The sequence below is a fragment of the Hemiscyllium ocellatum genome, chromosome 6 (assembly GCF_020745735.1).
Source record: "Hemiscyllium ocellatum isolate sHemOce1 chromosome 6, sHemOce1.pat.X.cur, whole genome shotgun sequence".
In the NCBI taxonomy this organism is placed as follows: Eukaryota; Metazoa; Chordata; class Chondrichthyes; order Orectolobiformes; family Hemiscylliidae; genus Hemiscyllium; species Hemiscyllium ocellatum.
Window position 1 is genome coordinate 12,342,917 of NC_083406.1, and position 21,145 is coordinate 12,364,061.

General features: G+C 43.7%; 1 protein-coding gene across 1 annotated transcript in view; it reads left to right on the forward strand.

Moving 5' to 3' along the window:
- The window catches only part of myo16 (myosin XVI), a 351,480-nt gene that overhangs the window by 292,735 nt on the left and 37,600 nt on the right, over positions 1 to 21,145 (forward strand). The window contains exon 27 of the mRNA XM_060826459.1: positions 16,021 to 16,123. Within this exon, the coding sequence (XP_060682442.1) occupies positions 16,021 to 16,123 (103 nt within the window). The remainder of the gene's footprint in view (positions 1 to 16,020; positions 16,124 to 21,145) is intronic.

The window sequence follows — 21,145 nt, forward strand, 5'->3', positions numbered from 1 at the left end:
CCCCCCGGCCCAACACTGTGCAACACTGCCCCCCACCCCAACACCCCCAACACTGTCCCCGCCCCCCAATACCGCCCCCACCCCCAACACCGTGCAACACTGCCCCCCCACACCCAACACTGCACCCTGCATCCAATACCACCCCCCGCTGCAACCCCATGCAACATCGCACCCCCACCCCAATCCCATGCAACAGCCACCCCTACCCTAACACCATGCAACACCGCCCCCACCCCAACACTGCCCCCCCGCCCCCAACACCATGCAACACCGCTCCCCCACCCCAACACCGACCCCCAACACTGCACCCTGCCCCCAATACCGCCCCCCCGCCTCAATCCCGTGCAACAGCTGCCCCTACCCTAACTCCATGCAACACCGCCCCCCACCCCAACACTGCCCCCTGCCCCCAACACTGCTCCTCGCCCCCAACACTGTGCAACATCGGCCCCCGCCCCAACACCGTGCAACACCACGCCCCCACCCCAACACCTTGCAACACTGCCCCCCCATCCACAACACTGCCCCTGCCCCCAAAACCACCCCCCACCCCCAACACCGCCTCCCGCCCCCCAACACCACCCCTCGCCCTCAACACTGTGCAACACCAACCCCCTGTTCCCAACCCATTGTCGAATGATTACAAGTTATTTAAATATAATGCATGTTTAGAGACTTCAAAATACAAGCTGAAAATATAGTCTCATTAATCGTAAAAGCAGCTCTTTACACCAGAGAGAATTTCCTTCTCTGTCACCTATATACGACTTAATTTTACAATAACTTTAACTCCTGAGAACATGACACCCTCTTCCTGGACATCTTCACACTACAGAGTCTACTTTCTCAACTTTAAATAACCTCTTCAGGATTTTAAGCAACACACTTTTGGTTTGGAACTTTAACACTAAATTCCTTACACTGAGATAACCTATTTTAAACAAATCTAAATCAACTTTTCAATTTTTCAGAAGCAACTGCTTTACACATTCAGGTTCAGCTGAGAAGTCTGGAGAACTACCCAAACTGAAACAAAAGAAAACTCTTTTTTCCCCAAGCTATGATGTTTACCCTAATCAAAAGAAAAGATGTCAACCACTGATGATACTAATCTATTGCAATAGCACATGGATAGGTCAGCAGAACGGACAGACAAGTGGCAGATAGCATTTAATGCAGAGAAGAGAGAGGTGATGCATTTTGGCAGAGATGATTGGGATGTCTGATAATATATGAAAGGTGCTATATAAATGCAAGTCTTTTTTGAGGTCAGTATTTATAATAAGTTGGGAGAAATGCAAAGAAGATTGCTTACTGGCTATTGCCAATGTTCATTATCAGATCATATTAAAAATTGCGGTATTTGGCTTTTGTGACAATTTTTAGCACAAGTTTTTCATTAAAGAAGTATAAATTTGCCTGCTCAGTGTGACAATTTTCCAATGTATAAACAATTTAACCTACATTGTGAAAAGTATATTGCTCTTAAGTAGAGTGTAATGTTACATTCCTTATGAACAGCTCAATTAGTTGATAATCATAACCCAAAAGAGCAGATCCAGACTGATCTCTCAATCGGTCTTCATTTCATTGACTTACAGTTAAAGCTTTTTCTTGTGGAATGAAACACCAGCATGAACAGATGGTCACAGTGTAACCTGTCCTTTCACTGTGACATTTCACCTCATGTTTCTAATGGTTATCAGGACAGGATGCCTTTGTTTTCCTCTCCAGTTTTAGTCTAATAGACTAATGCATCAAGGATTTGAGACAAAAGGCTGGCTTCAGCATTCATGGAAGCAATTTTTGGTCCATTTTCTTACTCTACTCCTCTCCAGGCTACATTTCCACCTGCATCACTCATCCTCTGTTATTTTATTGATGTTTAATTTTCTTCATGTTTTAACTCCACCAATGAGCAGTCCATATGGGCAATATCACTGCAGACTTGATTCCTCTTTCATACCAACCTTTTCTCTCATATCTTTTCCCAAGCATCCTAACAAAAGTTTCCCCATTAATTATGATGCCTGCCTTTCTACACCAAAACATTTTTAAAGGGCATGTCATCAAATGCCTTCTGAAACTTATAAGGACTGAGGTGAATATTCTTGGATAATTATAAGATTGTTGAAACTTAACCATTTTGTTTTCTTTCTTCATCATTAATTTCAATAGAATTAACAAGCAGGCGCACACAAAGCATATTATGCTTATTGTTGGGAGAGTTGCCCATTTCTCAGTAATACTGATTATTTTTGGAAGACCAGTGGTTCTCTCTCTCTCACTTGTCACCCTGCACCATTTCTGCGCTTCAGGATTTGGGTTCAAACAGGTTCGATCCTGGCATCATATCACCTGACTAACAATACAGAAAGCAAGATGCGCACAATTTTGGAAAGCCAACTTGCCTTCTGATAAAGACTAACTAATAGACATTTGAGGCAATCAAACCACCAACTGGTTCAGAGTTTTGCTTCCCATGCAATTTTGTGCAGATCTCACGGACTGTATCAACAGAGAGCAACTCGGCAGGGTTGAGTCAACAACACAAAAGTGGGATAAATGTGCAAAGAAGGAGATTATGGTGAACAGCTGGAGACTGCAGTTGAGACTGTGTGATGTCTGTACCTGCATGAGAGAGTTACTCGAAACTGTCATGGAGTGCAGCCATTGAAGATTTGATCTGAAAGAGGGTCATATTGAAGATGGGCTATGACCACAGAGGGCAACCTGATACTGCTGAGTCACAGGAAGGTGTGAGGCACGTGAATTATGTACTCCATTCGAGGTTCCACAATAAAGGAGGTGAGTAGAGGAAGGAGTAGAGAGTTACTGGCTATTGATTGCGGTGCACTGCTGGTCAGCAACCTGTGTGGCCTGATGAGGTTAAAAAGCAGGATGCCACTGAAAGGCTAATGGGGAGTGCTGCCCAAAGAAAACAGCTTACCCTGAAGAAAATGCACCGGCACAGTATGCATTACTTCTGGATATTCAGGGCCCTCTGTTTTTGGTGGTTGCGACTCTCGAAAGAGGCAGTCCCACTTATTTGTGAAATGTTTGCATGGTTCAAGTTGTGTGGGGTCCAATGCCTGTGGCACTGAAGGTCGTGGTTGCATTGAATTCCTAAGGTTCAGAATCATTCCAGGCATCAGCTGTCAGCTCCTGTGGTATATTGTAGCCATCAGCTCCTCAATGCACCAGGCTCGTTATTGGATGCAATGTTTAGAAGAGAGGACAACTACAACAAGTTCTCCAAAATACTGACAACACCAAGCCCACGAGACCAAAGAGATGTGAGGCTATTTTTGGATTCCATAAAGTGCAAGGGGCAATCAATTATAGACATGTGACTGCCAAGGCAGCCCGTAGGCCAACCTGCCATGTTTGTGAACTGAAGGATTTCATTTCTCTGCTGTGTAGCTTGTTTGTGATCATTGTCTGTGGACCACGCAAGTGTACCCAAGGAGTAGCCATGAGACTTCAGTCCTCAGGTCCTCTCTGGTGCCACAACTCTGCAGCACCAGTGTAACTGGTGAATTGGCTATTTGAAGCTGTCCATTATAATATGGTGGGCGGCACGGTGGCACAGTGGTTAGCACTGCTGCCTCACAGCGCCTGAGACCTGGGTTCAATTCCCGACTCAGGCGACTGACTGTGTGGAGTTTGCACGTTCTCCCCGTGTCTGCGTGGGTTTCCTCCGGGTGCTCCGGTTTCCTCCCACAGTCCAAAAAGATGTGCGGGTCAGGTGAATTGCCATGCTAAATTGCCCATAGTGTTAGGTAAGGGGTATATGTAGGGGTATGGGTGGGTTGCACTTCGGTGGGTCGGTGTGGACTTGTTGGGCCGAAGGGCCTGTTTCCACACTGTAAGTAATCTAATCTAATCTAAAAATTGGCTGATGCTGCAGATCAGATGTTTGTATGCTGAAGCACAGAAACTGTACAGGGCGACGGTTGAAAAGAACCATGAGTCTTCAAGAAAAGTGAGATTCCAGGACAGCTGTGCGGACCAGTTCATGTCTCCCTGATTGTTGTTTTGTTTTGTGTGGACTGTATAACTTGGTACTCCATAGTGTGGGCAAGCTGGCAGGTGACAACATTGTAGACTGGCAAGACTCTTCAGATACAAAATCCAACATATCTCCAGTAATAAAGGTCAATGTAGTCCAAATATGGATCAACAGATAGATAAGGTATGTGTGAGTCTCAAATACTGAGGTAATTCATAGAATAAATTAGAGGCCAATCTGCAACTGGGCTAATAAAACTCCCCTTATATCCATCAAGCCTGATTGATAATACATTGACAACATCCCAAAGCTGCAACATCAACAGGATTCTCCTTGAGGGAGACTCTGAGGTTCATTAAATGTAAGAATGTACTAGTTGGCCTCTCAGTATCATATAGTTGTGGCAATCACAAAGATGATATCATCATAAAAGATCACAAAGTAGATCAGAACATAAAACTCAACTGAACACATTGAAGGTCCACACATGTTGACCGTGTGTATTATTAATTTAATTATCTCTTCAGTCATGCTGTGGCAAAAGATCCTCCCTTTGCTGCCAGCAGGTTATTGACTTAATGCCCAATTGACCTGGAGAACCATGGCACACATCTGATGCTGTGTCAACCTCAACATGATGAGGGTCTATCGCACTGGCATCATTTCTTGAAACTATTGTCAATGTGATGACTTGCAGATCTGTCCGTACACCCAGTATACCCTGCAAATGTTTCTGCATCTGGCTGTCCAATCTCACAATGAGGACAAGAGGGAGATTTAAATGACTCCAGTTGACTCCTCTGCTATCATTGTCTGGATTGGCATTCCCAACTCTGCTAAATCTTCTGCCAACTACATTGGTTATCACAGGTGACTCTAAAGGAACATCATCTGCTTGGGACACATCATATTCCTGCTGTCCTATACTCTTGGATTGTCAGAGCCTTCAACAGATACTTGGCTTTTCATGTGGTGCTTGAGCCAGTTCACATTACAATATTGACCAATATATACATACACACCAATGTGTAAGAAAGGTTGGGATGGTGCACTCTTTGAGGTCCCCTTAAGTTCATCAGAGGTCCCTTGGGATTTGTGGCTACTGGAATAAGTATTTAACCTGTTGAAGAGGAAATGACATTGAGTAGCACTCAACACTGTAGATAAAGATTGAGCAGTACCGTGACAACTTGGCAAAAGGGAGGCAATGGCCTAGTGGTATTATTGCTAGGCTCTTAATCCTGAATTTCAACTGATGTTCTAGGGACCTGGGTTCTAGTCCTGCCAATGCAGATGGTGGATTTTGAATTGAATAAAGAAAATGAAATTAGGTATCTATTGATGATTATGAGACCTTTGTCAAATATCAGGAAAATCCCATCTGGCCCAATTATTCCTTCAAGAAAGGAAATCTGCTATCATTACCTCATCTGAACTACATGTGACTCCACACCTGCAGCAATATGGTTGACTCTCACCTGCCCTCTGGAATGGTATCATTTGTTGTATCAAACTTATATCATTCACAACAAAGAAAGGAAATATGACAGACCTGACATCGATCGAGGTACCAGAAAAGAAAACAGCAGTAATGGACTGCAAAGTCCTCCTTACTAACATCTGGGGGCCAGTACCAAAATTGGGACAGCTGTCTTACAAACTAGTCAAGCAACAGCCTGTCATTGTCTGTAAGGTATGATTCCGTGAATATGACTATATCCCAGACACCAGCATCACCTTTCCTCAATAGGTCTTGGCCCACTGGCAGGACAAATCCAGCTCCTGACCTCTTCATAGCCTTGGTTCAAGCAAGGACAAAAGAGCTGTATTCCAGAGGTGAGGTGAGAGTGACAGCCCTTGACATCAAGGCTGCATTCAACCAAGTGTAGCATCAAGAAGCCCCAACAAAACTGGAATCAATGGGCCTTGAGGATGAACTCTTTTTGGTTGGGATCATACCTGGCACATAGGAAGGTGATTGTGATTGTTGGAGGTCAGTCATCTCAGTTCAAGGAAATCTGTGCAGGAATTCCTTAGGATAGTGTCCTAGGCCCAATTATCTTCAGCTGCTTCATCTTGCCTCCATTATAAGGTCAAAAATGAAGAGGTTTGCTGATAATTGCACAATGTTCAATACCATTTATAGCTCCTCAGGTACCGAAGCTATCCATGTTAAAATGCAATAAGATCTGGACAATATCCAGACTTGGGATGACATATGGCAAGTAATATTTATACCATACAAATGCCAGGCAATGACCATCTCCAATAAGAGACAATCTAACCACTACCCCTCGATATTCAATGGTGTTGCCATCACTGAATCCCTCACTATAAACATCCTTGGGGCTGCCATTGACCAGAAACTCATCTTAATTCTCCACTTTAACATTGTGGCTACAAGGGCACATCAGAAGCTAGGAATACTGCAGTAGGTAACCTCACTTTCTGACTCCCCAAATCCTGTCCATTATCTACAAGGCACATGTCCAGAGTGTGGTAAAATACTCCCCACATGCCTGGAAATAAGCAGATCCAATATCACTCATGGAGCTTGACTCCGTCTAGGACAAAGCAACCTAGGTTGGCACCACACCCACAAACATCCACTACCGATATGCAGTAACAGCAGTGTGTACAATCTACAAGATAGACTGCAGAAATTCACTGAAAATCCTTGGGTAGCACCTTCCAAATCCATGACCACTTCCAACCAGAAGGACAAAGGCAGCAGTTACATGGGAACACCATCACCTGCAAGTTCCCCTCTAGGCCACTGACCATCCTGACTTGGAAACATATCACCTTTCCTTCAGTATCACTGGATCAAAATCCTGGAATTCCCTCTCTAATGCCATTGTGGGTCAACACACAGCAGATGGACCACAGCTCCCCACCACCTTCTCAAGAGCAGCCCAGGGACATGCAACAAATGCTGGCCTAGCCAGTAAAATCCACATCTCACAAGTGAATTTAAAAGACCTTTCTCAAAGCACACATGTCACGGAATATGGATCTCCAGCCACTGCCACATCTCCCTTCTTGTATCTCAGCCACAGCCCCTCACTACCCCACTGCTGAGAGAAGATGCCTCAGATTCTTACAGCCTGGCACTTACTTGAGGCCTCTCTTTATCCAGCTGCTTATTGGCTGGTTCTATATATGGTAGCGTTATGGAGTTCATGCATTTTCCCATTAGGTTTCATGCTCTAATATGGGGATTTTCTCTTGTGCAAGACCATTATGAAAACAACATCTGCAAGGATCACTCCTTCAAGGTGGTTCCTGCAGGCTATGTTGCTTTTCACTTCCATGTCATGTCATCTGCCCCCCCTCCCCACAAAGCGTGCCAGCTGAGTACAAGTGGTCAGCTAACTGGAAGAAAATGCAGATTCTCAGGGCTGTCAGGAACAAGGTTCAGCAGACTGCCAGGTGTTGCACTAACCAGTACAGGACTCAGCTAAGTGAGGACATTCAGACAGCTGATAAAATGGGGAACATTAGGGGAATATACAAAGGCATCAAGAAGGGATTAGGACCAGCTCAAAGCAAGGCAGTTACCCTCAAATCCTCTACTGGGAGGTAATCACAGGCAAAGTGGAGAGGTGGGTAGGACACTACTCTGATCTCTATTCCAGAGAGTACACCATGACCGCTCCAGCTCTTGATGGTATCATGTGCTTGCTGACCATGGACAAGCTAGACACAGAGCCATCAGTAGAAGAGTTCAGCAAGGCCTTTGACAGCCTGACCTCAGGTAAGGCCCCGGGTAGCGACGGGATTCCTCCTGATCTGATTAAGTGCTGCAAGACTAGCTTCCTGCTCCCATTGCATGACTTGACAATGCTGGCAAGAAGGAGCTGTACCGTCGGCCATGAGGGATGCCAAGATCATTGCCCCCTACAAGAACAAGGGCAAGAGAAGCAACTGCAACAACTATAGAGGTATCCCTCTCCTCAACACTGTCACCAGAGCCTTCGCTCGGGTCATTTTGACTGCAGAAAATGGCAGAACGTGTATACCCAGAGTCACAGTCTGGCTTCTGAGCTAATAAGTCAACAGTAAACATGATCCTCTCCCTTTGCCAACTGCAGGAGAACTGCAGAGAACTGAAAATGCCCCTGCATGTCACCTTCATTGACCTCACCAAGACGTTAGACTTGGTCAGCAGAAACGGTGTTTTCAAGGTTCTCCTGAAGATCGGCTGCCCACTGAAACTGCACAGCACGATAGAATCCTGTAACATGAAGGGGACAGTGCAGTTCAATGGCAGCTCTTCTGAGTCCTTCAACATCCGCAGCGGCACCAAACAAGGCTGTGTCTCACTCCCACACTCGTTGGGATTTTTCTTTGCTGTGATCCTGAAACATGCCTTTGGCACCGCAACAGAGGAGATTGACCTTCGCACTAGATCAGACAGCAGGTTCTTCAACCTGGCCCGCCTCAGAGCCAAGACAAAACTACGTGCTGCACTCATCAGAGACATGCTGTTTGCCAATGATGCTGCAGTTGCAACACACACTCAGCAGGAACCCCAGTTACTGATAGGCTGCCTCTCTCATGCTTGCAACGATTTCTGGCTGACTCTCAGTCTGAAGAAGATGAATGTCCTGGGCACAGGGGCACCACCAGTCATCACCATCGATGACAATGAACTCAATGTCGTCCATCAGTTTACGTACCTTGGCTCTACCATCACTGGCAATCACTCCTTGGGTACAGAGATCGACAAGAGAATCAGGAAAAGATAAAATGACAAATGCTGACTTTGATGCTCACATCCTATGAAAAAAAATAAACAATGAGTGCAGATATAAAGCTTTGAATATATTAGAGTAAAATATTACACAGAGGTCATAGGACACTGTAAGGCATAAGGAACCTAGTTTTCCCCTTCTGCAGGACAACTTTGCCAAAGGTGATATTTGGAGATCTGTGGCATTGTAAAAAAAAATCACACAACACCAGGTTATATTCCAACAACTTTATTTGGAAGCACTAGCTTTCAGAAAAATTGCTGAGGTGATGAAGGAGCAGCGCTCTGAAAGCTAGTGCTTCCAAATAAACCTGTTGGACTATAACCTGGTGTTGTGTGATTTTTTAACTTTGTCCACCCCAGTCCAACACCAGCACCTCATCATTGTGGCATGGTAGGTTGCTGTCAGGGAATATCTTGGATTAGCCACCGGATGTTCTTTTTGATGACGTTCCAGCTGTATTTCTGCAGTTGCTCGAATGAATCACATCTGGGATTGTTAGCAATGTCATTGCAGAAGGTGTTGAGCTCCTTCAGATGCAGAGTGGGTGCTGGCTAGTCATTCATGGGCTCAGCCTGAATTGTAAAGTTTAAGTTCTGGTTGCAATCATCATTCTGACAACAAACTGTGGTCAAACTTCCATTAATTTTAACAAGTTCAAGCCTTTCTTCTCAAGTTTCTGCTCAAATTCATAGATAAGCCACCAAAAGTAGTAGTTTAGAAGATATATGTTTTCAAGAGTCTTTGCTTAAAATAATATTCATTGATGTACTTAAGAGTGTTAATCTAGCTCATTATGCTTAATCAGCTGAAATCTGATTTTTGAAATAATTCCACAGAGGCCGGTATCCTATCACCAAGCCACCCTTTACTTACAAGTGGAGACTCCTTGATACTGGTCCAGCTCCCTCAGAGACAGCTCTCAGAGTAAACGGAACCTCTGACACTCCTGTTTATATCTGTCAGCCAGGGATCCCTGATTGTACCAGGTTACCAGCCCCAATCAGGGACCCTCATATCCTATGAGGTCCCCTGGCTGACCTTGTTACAATCACATAGGTTTATCAAAAAAAAACTTTTTTTTGTATTTATTACATGACCTATGGCTAATCCAATTTTAAATATGAAAATTACTTTTAAAAAACACATACAGAAAGAACTAGTCTGTTAAAGTGGGTGCACAACTGTCAACTCCTGAATGAATTAAAATCAAATTATATTCAAAAGCTTTTGGTTTGCCTTCTATCCTGCAAAAGGAAGCTAAGCCGGTCAGTCACCTGTTTTGGATGATGTCTCCACCATAGCTAAAACAGCTGGAGTTAGATAATAAGAAGCAGGAGCTAGCCATGAGACTTACATCGTTGTAATGTCTGAGGGTGAGGTGCAGTGTCTGGATGTTAGGTTCGAGCCTTAATTGGGAATGACAGGAGCTTGTGTATTAAAATGGAAAGTTGACGGACTGGTATGTACAAGATATCGTATGGTGATCATTTCACTGACCTTGACCATCTGGTTAAGAACATTAAACTTGTTTTAGCACTGCACCAGGACCTCAGACCTAGATGCTTTGCATTGACCTCACACAGCACCTACTTCCATTTCCTTTGGAAGGCAATTCTCAAGGTCTCTCTGTCCCCTGTTGAACGATGACTTCCTTCTCCCTCTTCACTTCCACCATCCTCTGGTCTCTAGCACCACTGCTGAGGACTTCTGAGTCTTTGTGTTTCACTTGTCTAGTCTCCACATGCACCCAATGTCAGTCCAAACAGTTCCACAGAGTGCAGCCTGTTAGAGAAGCAGATGGTCTGTGCCATAATATTTCAGTGCCTACTCCCATCCCCATGTTGTGCTGAGGTAGGCAACAGCACTGGTCCCACTCAGACAAATGCAGTAATCGTGTGAATGAGGAAACTGCACTGAAATTGTGTGTTACTGCTGCAACAATAGCAAACATGGACAGATAGTAACCTCTGTACTCAAAATCTGGCATAACTAGTGTTTAACCTCAATTAACTCAGCAATCTCTAAATTGTATGGCAAAAATTTTCAAATAATATCTGATGTGAGTATACCCATAACAAATTTATTGGCTCATTTCTACCAGATAATAAAGTCTTAGTTAACAGATCTGTCTTCTGCAGTTTAGTGCTTGTGTAAGAAATATAATGTTCTCCCCTACACCTAAAATATGACATGGAGGTGCCGGTGTTGGACTGGGATGGGCAAACTTAAAAAATCACACAACACCAGGTTAAAGTCCAAAGGTTTATTAGGAAGTACAAGCTTTTGGAGTGCTGCTCCTTCATCAGGAAGCGAGTAGGGCAGCATTATAGGACACAGGTTCTGCCACACTAGCTATCTGATAGAGGAGCAGCGCTCTGAAAGATTGCACTTCCAAATAAACCGGGTGGATTGTAATGTGATGCTGTATGACTTTTAACTTTGCCCACCTAAAATAGAACAGATAACTTAGTCCATTAAAAAAAATCACCTGGGGTTAAATAAAAAGCTGATAGATGCAAAAGTCTGATGCTTGATCCTTTTCAAGATTCAATTTGTGATCTTTGTAAAAGCACAATAATGTATTTTAGTACCTATGGGCTAAATCTCTACATCACCACTTTTCACCATCCTCAACAAGCAATACATAGAATCCAGAACTGCATTCACCACAGACAAAATTTTTTTTAGATTAGATTCCCTACAGGTTGGAAACAGGCCCTTCAGCCCAACAGGTCCACACCGACCTGCCGAAGAGTAACCCACCCAGACTAATGCACCTACTGTACAGGCAATTTGACATGGCCAATTCACCTGACCTGCACATCTTTGGAGTGTGGGAGGAAACTGGAGGAAAGCCACGCAGACATGGGGAGAATGTGCAAACTCCACACAGACAGTCGCCCAAGGCTGGAATTGAATTTGGATCCCTGGCAGTGTGAGGCAGAATGCTAACCACTGAGCCACCGTGCCACCCCAAATTAGACTCTGACTAATTTCTGTGAGTGGGTCCTAGATATGATTGACCACCCCTCTGTGCTCACATCTTCTCGACTGATGATCCCAATTTTTTCTGACTGCTTGTGACAGCCCTACAGTCCTGTCCACTTCCCACCCCTGGACTGCAGACAGACAGATCCCCGAACCAGGATTGACTTAAGCAGACAACTGAACATGACCAAATCCTTGAGCTGAGTGCAGACTGTGCCCATGAGTGATGGTGCCATGGCACCTGAACAACATTGGCATCCCTCCCCTTGAATTGAATTTATTGTCACATGTATCAAGGCACAGTGAAAAGCTTTGTCTTGCGAGCAATAAGGAAGATCACTTTGTTAAGTGGCATAGCTAGTAAATAATAGGTAATCAGCGGCAAAAATAAAAAGAGAGGTACAGGCAAATGTTAAGAGTTTATGAGTCCATTCAGTATTCTAACAACAGTAGGGTGGAACGGTTGCGAAACCGGCTGGTGCGTATGATCAGGCTTCTGTACCAATCCCCCGATGGTAGAGGTTGTAGAAAAACATTGTCAGGTTGGGATGGATCTTTAAGAATGCTGACGGCCTTTCCTTGACTCCACCCACTTATAGACAAGGCCATTTGGTCGAATGAACGTGCATTGGGGTTTGCTCAGTAGGCAGCTGGGCATGCTGAGGGTGTTAGGCTGATGTTTTGGTGAACCGATTAGGAAGGTGTCCCACGTACACACCCAGACATCTGCCTCCTGACAAGCAACCTATCTGTGTGTCTGTACAAAACCATCCTCAACAAGCAATACATAGAATCTAGAACTGCATTCACCACAGACTAGATTTTTTTTAGATTAGATTCTCTACAGGTCGGAAACAGGCCCTTCAGCCCAACAGCGACCTGCCGAAGAGTAACCCACCCAGGCTAATGCACCTAACTGTACAGGCAATTTGACATGGCCAATTCACCTGACCTGCACATCTTTGGAGTGTGGGAGGAAACTGGAGGAAAGCCACGCAGACATGGGGAGAATGTGCAAACTCCACACAGACAGTCGCCCAAGGCTGGAATTGAATTTGGATCCCTGGCAGTGTGAGGCAGAATGCTAACCACTGAGCCACCGTGCCACCCCAAATTAGACTCCGACTAATTTCTGTGAGTGGGTCCTAGATATGATTGACCACCCCTCTGTGCTCACCTCTTCTCGACTGCCAAAACAGCAGGACTGAAAGCCTTCGTGCTCTCGTTGCATTTGCTCATAGCATGTTTCTACCGCTGCTTAGCATGTTTGTAGTTTTGTGTTGTGGCATTACCATATTTATACCTCATTTTTAGGCATGCTTGATGCTTCTTTTGATATGTCTCCTTCACTCCTTACACCTGACTACAGTCTGGGTAGTGGGTTGATCCCTTGGTTTGATAGTGATGGTAGTGTGAGGGATAAGCCAGTCTGTGATGATAACGGATTGTGGTGCAATAAATGCATGATGCTGCTGATAGCCCCTCATGGCTTGCCAGTTCTGAATCGATCCCATTTAAGATGGTGGCAGAACCATAGAACATGATGGAGCAAGTCCTCAGTGTGAAAAGGGACTCCTCCTCCACTGTCATGGACAGACATGTGCTTGGTAGATAGATTGGTGCAGGCAAAGTGGGGTAGGTTTCTTCTTTGTGTGAGTTCTCTCACCGAGCTACAAATGCAAGCTGCCAGATATCTATCTATCCACTCCCAAGGCTTTAGCTGGTATGTGTGTTGCTGCTGAAACATTTCTGTGTCTCCTGTACAGCAGGAGAATACAGATTGCCAACAGTGAAAACTCCGAGTGATATCCTCTGGTGTTGGTGTTGATTGGTGTTGAAATCCTGCAAACTCTTTGACTGGTATTTGGCAGGCCAAGTAATACACCCAACATTGCATTATACATGCCCATCAGCACCTGCCTGTATGCCAACCTTCAAGATCTTCTGAAGCATGACTCATCTGAAACCTTGCCCTCTAGCGAGTTGGCAAATGACCCATCTTTTCAATGATCTGGTTGTAGCTCAGTGATATCCAATAACTCAGGGTATGAGATCCCAACTCTCCACTAAGATACATGCAGTGCCAACAAAGTGAATGTGAGGACCTCAGATGCTGGAGAGTCAAAGTTGAAAAGTGTGGTGCTGGAAAAGCACAGCAGGTCAGGCAGCATCCGAGGAGAAGGAGAGTCGACAATTCAGCCATAAGCCCTTCATCAGGAATGTCAGTGCCAACACCTGAGCTGGTAGTTATGGGTACCAGATTAAGAGATACTGCATGAAGTAGAGTAAAAAGTGAGGTCTGCAGATGCTGGAGATCAGAGCTGAAAATGTGTTGCTGGTAAAAGCAGAGCAGGTCAGGCAGCATCCAAGGAACAGGAAACTCGACGTTTCAGGCATCAGGAATGAAGGGCTTTTGCCCGAAACATTGAGTTTCCTGTTCCTTGGATGCTGCCTGACCTGCTCTGCTTTAACCAGCAACACATTTTCAGATACTGCATGAAGCCTAACCTGTCTCTCAAGCATAATGCAAAAATTGGCTGCCAACTGGTTATATGAATAATATAAAACTATAAACTTACACATACAATTGTAGGTGAAAAAGGTTATATACTTATTTGCTTTAGCAGAAGAATAGACTCGAATACAAAGCTGTCTTTCTCCAATTAGTACACACTTCTGCTTCTTTGCAAATCTGCCAAGTGGAAAAAAATCAAGCTCATTATTTTTGTGGACATGCTCCAACAAAAACATACATTGAAAAGATAGGAGTACTGAAGAATTTATATACTGTGATCACATTTCTTACATGAGTAATATTTACCAGTAAGAGTAAACATGTAAAGATAAGGTTTAATGAGCTCTAATGGTATTTTAGTACCTATGTAACGGTACATATTTCTATTTGTCCAACATTTGTCACTGTAATTCATTTATTGTCCTTATTCTGTTTACCAAGGATATGTTATGCTGGAATTTCTAGAAATCAGTTACAATTGCCTTCTCTAAAACTATGCAAAAACTGAAATGAATTCTACATTAGAAAAAGAGGAACTTTGTTGGATGTCTATACATAATAGACAGGTCTACTGTTGACCTTGCTTTTACTCCTGTGTAGTCATAACCTTGTATACCTGGCTCTCTCTAAGCACCCTATGATTTGTATGTCCTTGTACATTAAGATCTGCCTGTACTGCTAGCAAAATAGAACTTTTCACTGTACATAGGTACACGTGACAGCAATAAATCAAATCACATCAAATGAAATAAATCAAATCAAATATGCAAGTCATGCATTCACAGCCAGCAAATCACAATGTGGGATTGCCAAGGGTCAAAAACTAGAATATCCATGATATCCAATTACTACTTCCAAAAGTTTGGATTGCCTTCTGTCTCCTCACAAGATATTAATTGTGGTTTGGAGGTGCCAGTGTTGGACTGGGGTGGACAAAGTTAAAAATCACACAACACCAGGTTATGGTTTAACAGATTTAATTGGAAGCACTAGCTCTAGGAACGCTGCTCCCTAATGAAGGAACAATGCTCAGAAAGCTAGTGCTTGTGCTTCCAAATAAACCTGTTTGACTATAATCTGGTGCTGTGTAATTTTTAACTAAATACATTAATTAACTAACCTGGAAGCAAGTGTCTTGTATGATACTCAAGGCAGCCAAATGGGGAAGGATTCAGAGCATCACTTCACGGCAGTGTCATCCAAAATAAAGGGAGGACAAATCATGAAAATTTCTGTTTTTGTACTCCACTTTACAGGAGTTGGGGGACCATGTTGTGGCTGTACAGGACATTGGTTTGGCCATTGTTGAAATATTGCGTGCAATTCTGGTCGGAGGCTGAGGGGTGACCTTATAGAGGTTTACAAAATTATGAGGGGTATGGATAGGGTAAATAGGCAAAGTCTTTTCCCTGGGGTGCGGGAGTCCAGAAATAGAGGGCATAGGTTTAGGGTGGGAGTGGAAAGATATAAAAGGGACCTAAGGGGCAATTTTTTCACACAGAGGGTGGTGTGTGTATGAAATGAGCTGCCAGAGGAAGTGGTGGAGGCTGGTACAATTGCAACATTTAAGTGGCATTTGGATGGGTCTATGAACAAGAAGGGTTTGGAGGAATATGGGCCGGGTGCTGGCAGGTGGGACTAGATTGGGTTGGCATATCTGGTCGGCATGGCCGGGTGGGACCGAAGGGTCTGTTTCCATGCTGTACATCTCTATGACTCTATGTCTCCTATGACTTTCCATGCAGGTACAGGATTCTGGCTGACATTATACTGGGAGACAGGAAAAAGCTTTCTGCAGAAGAGAAGTGTTGCCTCATTCTGCAACGGTGTAAATTACAAGGCTGGCAGGTACGTAACTGTTAAAGGATGAGGTTTTTTTGTGTGGTCACTGCATTACAACTAGACTGGCATGTGTATGCCATCATATAAGTTACAATAGAAACATTGCCACCTTGAACACATGCATCCAGCATTTAGCTTCTATTGATGCTGCAGCTGATCAACACAAACATAAAGGGCTTGACCAGAAGTTGAGGACTTCTAAAAACAATGCTGACAGGGAGAACTGGTCACAAATTCACCAGCAAGGCAGTAATTCTGAATTCACATCCAATGACCACAAGTTATGAGATCAATAAAGCAATTAATTTGTGGTCTGGCAACAAACATTGACCATGAAAGTGACCAGATTGGTACAAAAATTAAACTGATACTTTATTATACATCAGGGACGAGTGCTGCCACTGTCACATGATCTTAACAACAATATTACATTAGTCCTATGCTCTGTGATTTACTCTTAATAGTGTCAAGACAGTCTGGAATTGATAGTAATTGCTACCTTGATGAAATTGGTCACATCCCAACACCAGAATAGCTATCACCAGTGCTCACAGGAAGCAGCTGCTCCGGCAATCAGCCTTTATAATGAAGCAGTCAATACAAATTTGTGCAATCGAGTATAAATAAAACATACATTCAACCATCCAAGTTTAGAATCCTGCCATAATACTAACAGCAAAAGAACAAAAACATCAGGTTCTGGAAATCTGGTACAGAAAAAAATAAACTGCAAGAATCACTCTGGTACAGATCAAACAAAAAACTGCAGATGCTGGAATCCATGGCAGACAGGCAGGAGGCTGGAAGAACACAGCAAGCCAGGCAGCATCAGGAGGTGGAGAAGTCAATATTTTGGGTGTGACCCTTCTTCATGACTGGGTGTATAGGGTGTAGGGAGAACTCCCCTGTGCTGCTCCTCTCAGCACAGGGGAGTTCCCCCTACACCCTACACCCCCAGTCCTGAAGAAGGGTCACACCCAAAACATTGACTTCTCCACCTCCTGACGCTGCCCAGAGTCAATCTGCTGGCCCGATAGCATCTGTGGAGAAGTGAGCATGGTTAATGTTTCAGGTCAATGACCTTGACATTTCTCAATACAACTACTGCCAGGCCAGCAGAGCGTTTCTCCTGTATTTTTTAATGTTGCTTTAACATTATGCAGTGGTATTATTGTCTTTCAATTAAAGTTCAAACAGAGAAGCTTACCAGAATGTGCAGTATGCAGAGAATAATGAGAAAAATATTTTGCTACATGGAATATGCATCTTCCACTGAATAAATTTTTAATCTTTAATGCTCCATTAATGGTTTTCTTTAATTAACTAAGCAATTTCAATTCAACTATTTGTAGTGATTGTACCAGGTCAACTAGTTGGGTCTCTTGAATATGAACTCCTTGACGAGGGCTATTAATCTGATCCAATCAGGGAGAACTGTTTGACATGAAAAATTGAATGTCGGGGACATTGAATCAGGGGATGCCTGACTTAGTGAGAGACAGTGCTATTGTCAATGATGATGCATTTGTACATAAAGGGTGTCTGGAGGTGGAATGCTGGCCGCTGAGGAGTTATTTGACCATTATTCTTGTTTTCAATGAAAATCTAAGGTTAGATTTTGCAAGTGTCTGCTTGCAGCACAGAGTTTCACTTGACAGGGGAGCTTGGGAAAAATTTCTGACAGTAACAGCTGCTCCTTTTTTGAGGTATTTTAGGTGTTGGAGATGATTTCCTCAAATTTCAGGAGCAGCAATTACTGTTTCATATGCTGTTGCATTGTTTTGGAACTTTGGAAAAAAAAAGTCAAAACAACAGCAGTTTTAAAATGGAGAAGAGCAGACAAAGGAAGCACATGGTGAGGACAGTGCAGGAGAGAGAGAGAGAGAGAGACAACCTGCACAATTACTGCCTTTGTTGTTTTGAATTCATGTATCGCTGGACATCGGAGTGCGTCTGGGAAAATTAACAAGCAGTGAAATTCACAACTAATCTTGGAGGAACCTGTTTGGGCAAAGTTCACAGCACAGAATCAGATACGTTAATCATTTTAAGTGTATCCAACAGAAAGGCTGCAGTAGTGAGTAGAGTTTATTTCTTGATTATATGTTTTTGGAGATATATCTCTTGATTAAACTTAAAATATAAGCCATAACTATTAATTTAACTTAGAGCAGTGCTTTGTAGAGGAATAAGATGGTGTTATTTTCTGGGGCTGTAGATTGCGAAGGAGCAAAAATGGCCTTTAGTACAGTGATATGTACTTCTTGTCAGATGTGAGAGTTTAAAGAGAGTTTAAGGGTTACTGTGGGTTATATCTGCCATAAATGCTGTTGGATGAGAATCTTATCAGATCGAATGGATTGATTGAAGAGACAGTTAGAAACAATGAGGAATTTGCAACAGGAACAGTATGTTTTTGGGATCCTTCGGGGGAGGGAGAGCAGCCCCAAGTCATCGTCCACATTGGCACCAACGACATAGGTCAGAAGAAAGATGGGGACTTGAGGCAGATATTCAGGGAGCTAGGATGGAAGCTTAGCGCGAGGACAAACAGAGTTGTTTTCTCTGGTTTGCTGCCCATGCCACCTGCTAGTGAGATGAGGAATAGGGAGAGAAAGGATTTGAACACGTGGTTACAGAGATGGTGCAGGAGGGAGGGTTTTGGGTTTTTGGATAATTGGAGCTCTTTCTGGGGTAGGCGGGACCTCCACAAGCAGGATGGTCTTCATCTAAACCAGAAGGGTACCAATATCCTGAGTGGGAAATTCACTAAAGCTATTAAGGTGGATTTAAACTCATACAGCAGAGGGATGGGAACCAAAATTGTAGGACAGGTACAGAAGAGGATGAGAATAGGGAGTTCCCAAATCAGGTATCTGACAGTGGCAAACAAGAACCTGGTTTGAAGTGTGTGTACTTCAACGCGAAGAGCATCTGAAATAAAGTGGGTGAATTGGCAGCGTGGGTTGGGACTTCGATGTTGTGGCCATTACGGAGACATGGATAGAGCAGGGACAGGAATGGCTGTTGCAGGTACCGAGATTCAGATGTTTCAGTAAGAACAAAGATGGCAAAAGAGGGGGAGGTGTGGCATTGTTGATCAGGGACAATATTACAGTTGTAGAAAGGATGTTTGGGGACTCGTTAACTGAGGTAGTATGGGCTGAGGTTAGAAACAGGAAAGGGGAAATCACCATGCGGGGAATTTTCTATAGGCCTCCGAATAGTCCCAGAGATGTGGAGGAAAGGATAGCAAAGATGATTCTCAATAGGAGTGAGAGAGGCAGGGTAGTTGTCATGGGGGACTTCAACTATCCAAATATTGACTGAGATCACTACAGTACGAGTACTACAGATGGGTCAGTTTTTGTCCAGTGTGTGCAGGACGGCTTCCTGACACAGTTTGTACACAGGCCTACAAGGGGTGAAGCCACTTTAGATTTAGTACTGGGTAACGAGCCTGGCCAGGTGTTAGATTTAGAAGTAGGTGAGCACTTTGGAGACAGCGTTCACAACTCTGTCAGGTTTACTTTAGTGATGGAAAGGGATAGGCGTACTCCACCGAGCAAGAATTACAGCTGGGGGAAGGGAAATTACAATGCAATTAGGATGAACACATTAAAAATGTGGAGCTTATTCAAGGAAAAGCTCCTGTGTGTCCTAGATAAGTGTGTACCTGTCAGGCAGGGAGGAAGATATAGAACACAAAGTTGACTTAGAAAGTGGAATCCCTGGTCAAGAAGAAGAAGGCTTATGTTAGGACAAAATTGAAAACTCAGGGCACTTGAGGGTTACAAAGAAGTCAGGAAAGACCTAAAAAGAGAGCTCAGAAGAGCCAGGAGGGGACATGAGAAGATGTTGGCGGATAAGATCAGGATTAACCCTAAGACTTTCCATAGTATGTCAGGAATGAAAGAATGACGAGAGTTAAATTAGGGCCAATCAAGGATAATAGTGGGAAGTTGTGTGTGGATTCAGAGGAGAGAGGGGAAGCACTAAATAAATATTTTTCGACAGTGTTCACTATAGAAAATGAAAATGTTGGCGAAGAAGATACAGAAATGCTTGCATCTAAACTAGAAGAGATTGAGGTTCACAAGGAAGAGGTATTAGAAATACTGCAGAGTGTGAAAATAGGCAAGTACCTTGGGCCGGATGGGATCTATCCTAGGATCCTCGGGGAAGCAAGGGAAGAGATTGCTGAGCCTTTGGCATTGATCTTCAAATCATCATTATCTACAGGAATAGGGAGGATAGCAAATATGGTTCTCTTGTTCAAAAAGGGTACTAGAGACAACCCTGGTAATTACAGACCAGTGAGTCTCACGTCAGTTGTTAGTAAAGTGTTGGAAAAGGTTATAAGAGATAGGATTTATAACTACCTAGAAAAGAATAATCTGATCATGGACAGTCAGCATGGTTTTGTGAAGGGTAGGTCGTGCCTAACGAATCTTATTGAGTTTTTTGACAAAGTGACCAACAGGTAGATGAGAGTAAACTCTACACCACAGGTAGATGTGGTGTATATGAATTCCAGCAAGGCATTCGATAAGGTTCCACACAGTAGGCTATTATACAAAATGTGGAGGAATGGGATTGTGGGAGACCTAGCAGTTTGGATTAGTAATTGGCTTGCTGAGAGAAAACAGAGGGTTGTAGTTGATGGAACATATTCATCTTGATGTCTAGTTCCTAGCTGCGTACCGCAAGAATTGGTGTTGGGTCCACTGCTGTTCATCATTTTTATAAATTACCTGGATGAGGGCTTAGAAAGGTCGGTTAGTAAATTTGCGGATGACACTAAGGTCGGTGGAGTTGTGGATAGTGACGAAGGATGTAGTAGGTTGCAGAGAGACATAGATAGGATGCAGAGCTGGGCTGAGAGGTGGCAAATAGAGTTTAATGTGGACAAGTGTGAGGTGATACACTTTGGCCAGAGTAATCGGAATACAAAGTACTGGGCTAATGGTAGGATTCTTGGGAGTGCAGATGAGCAGAGAGATCTCGGTGTCCATGTACACAGATCCC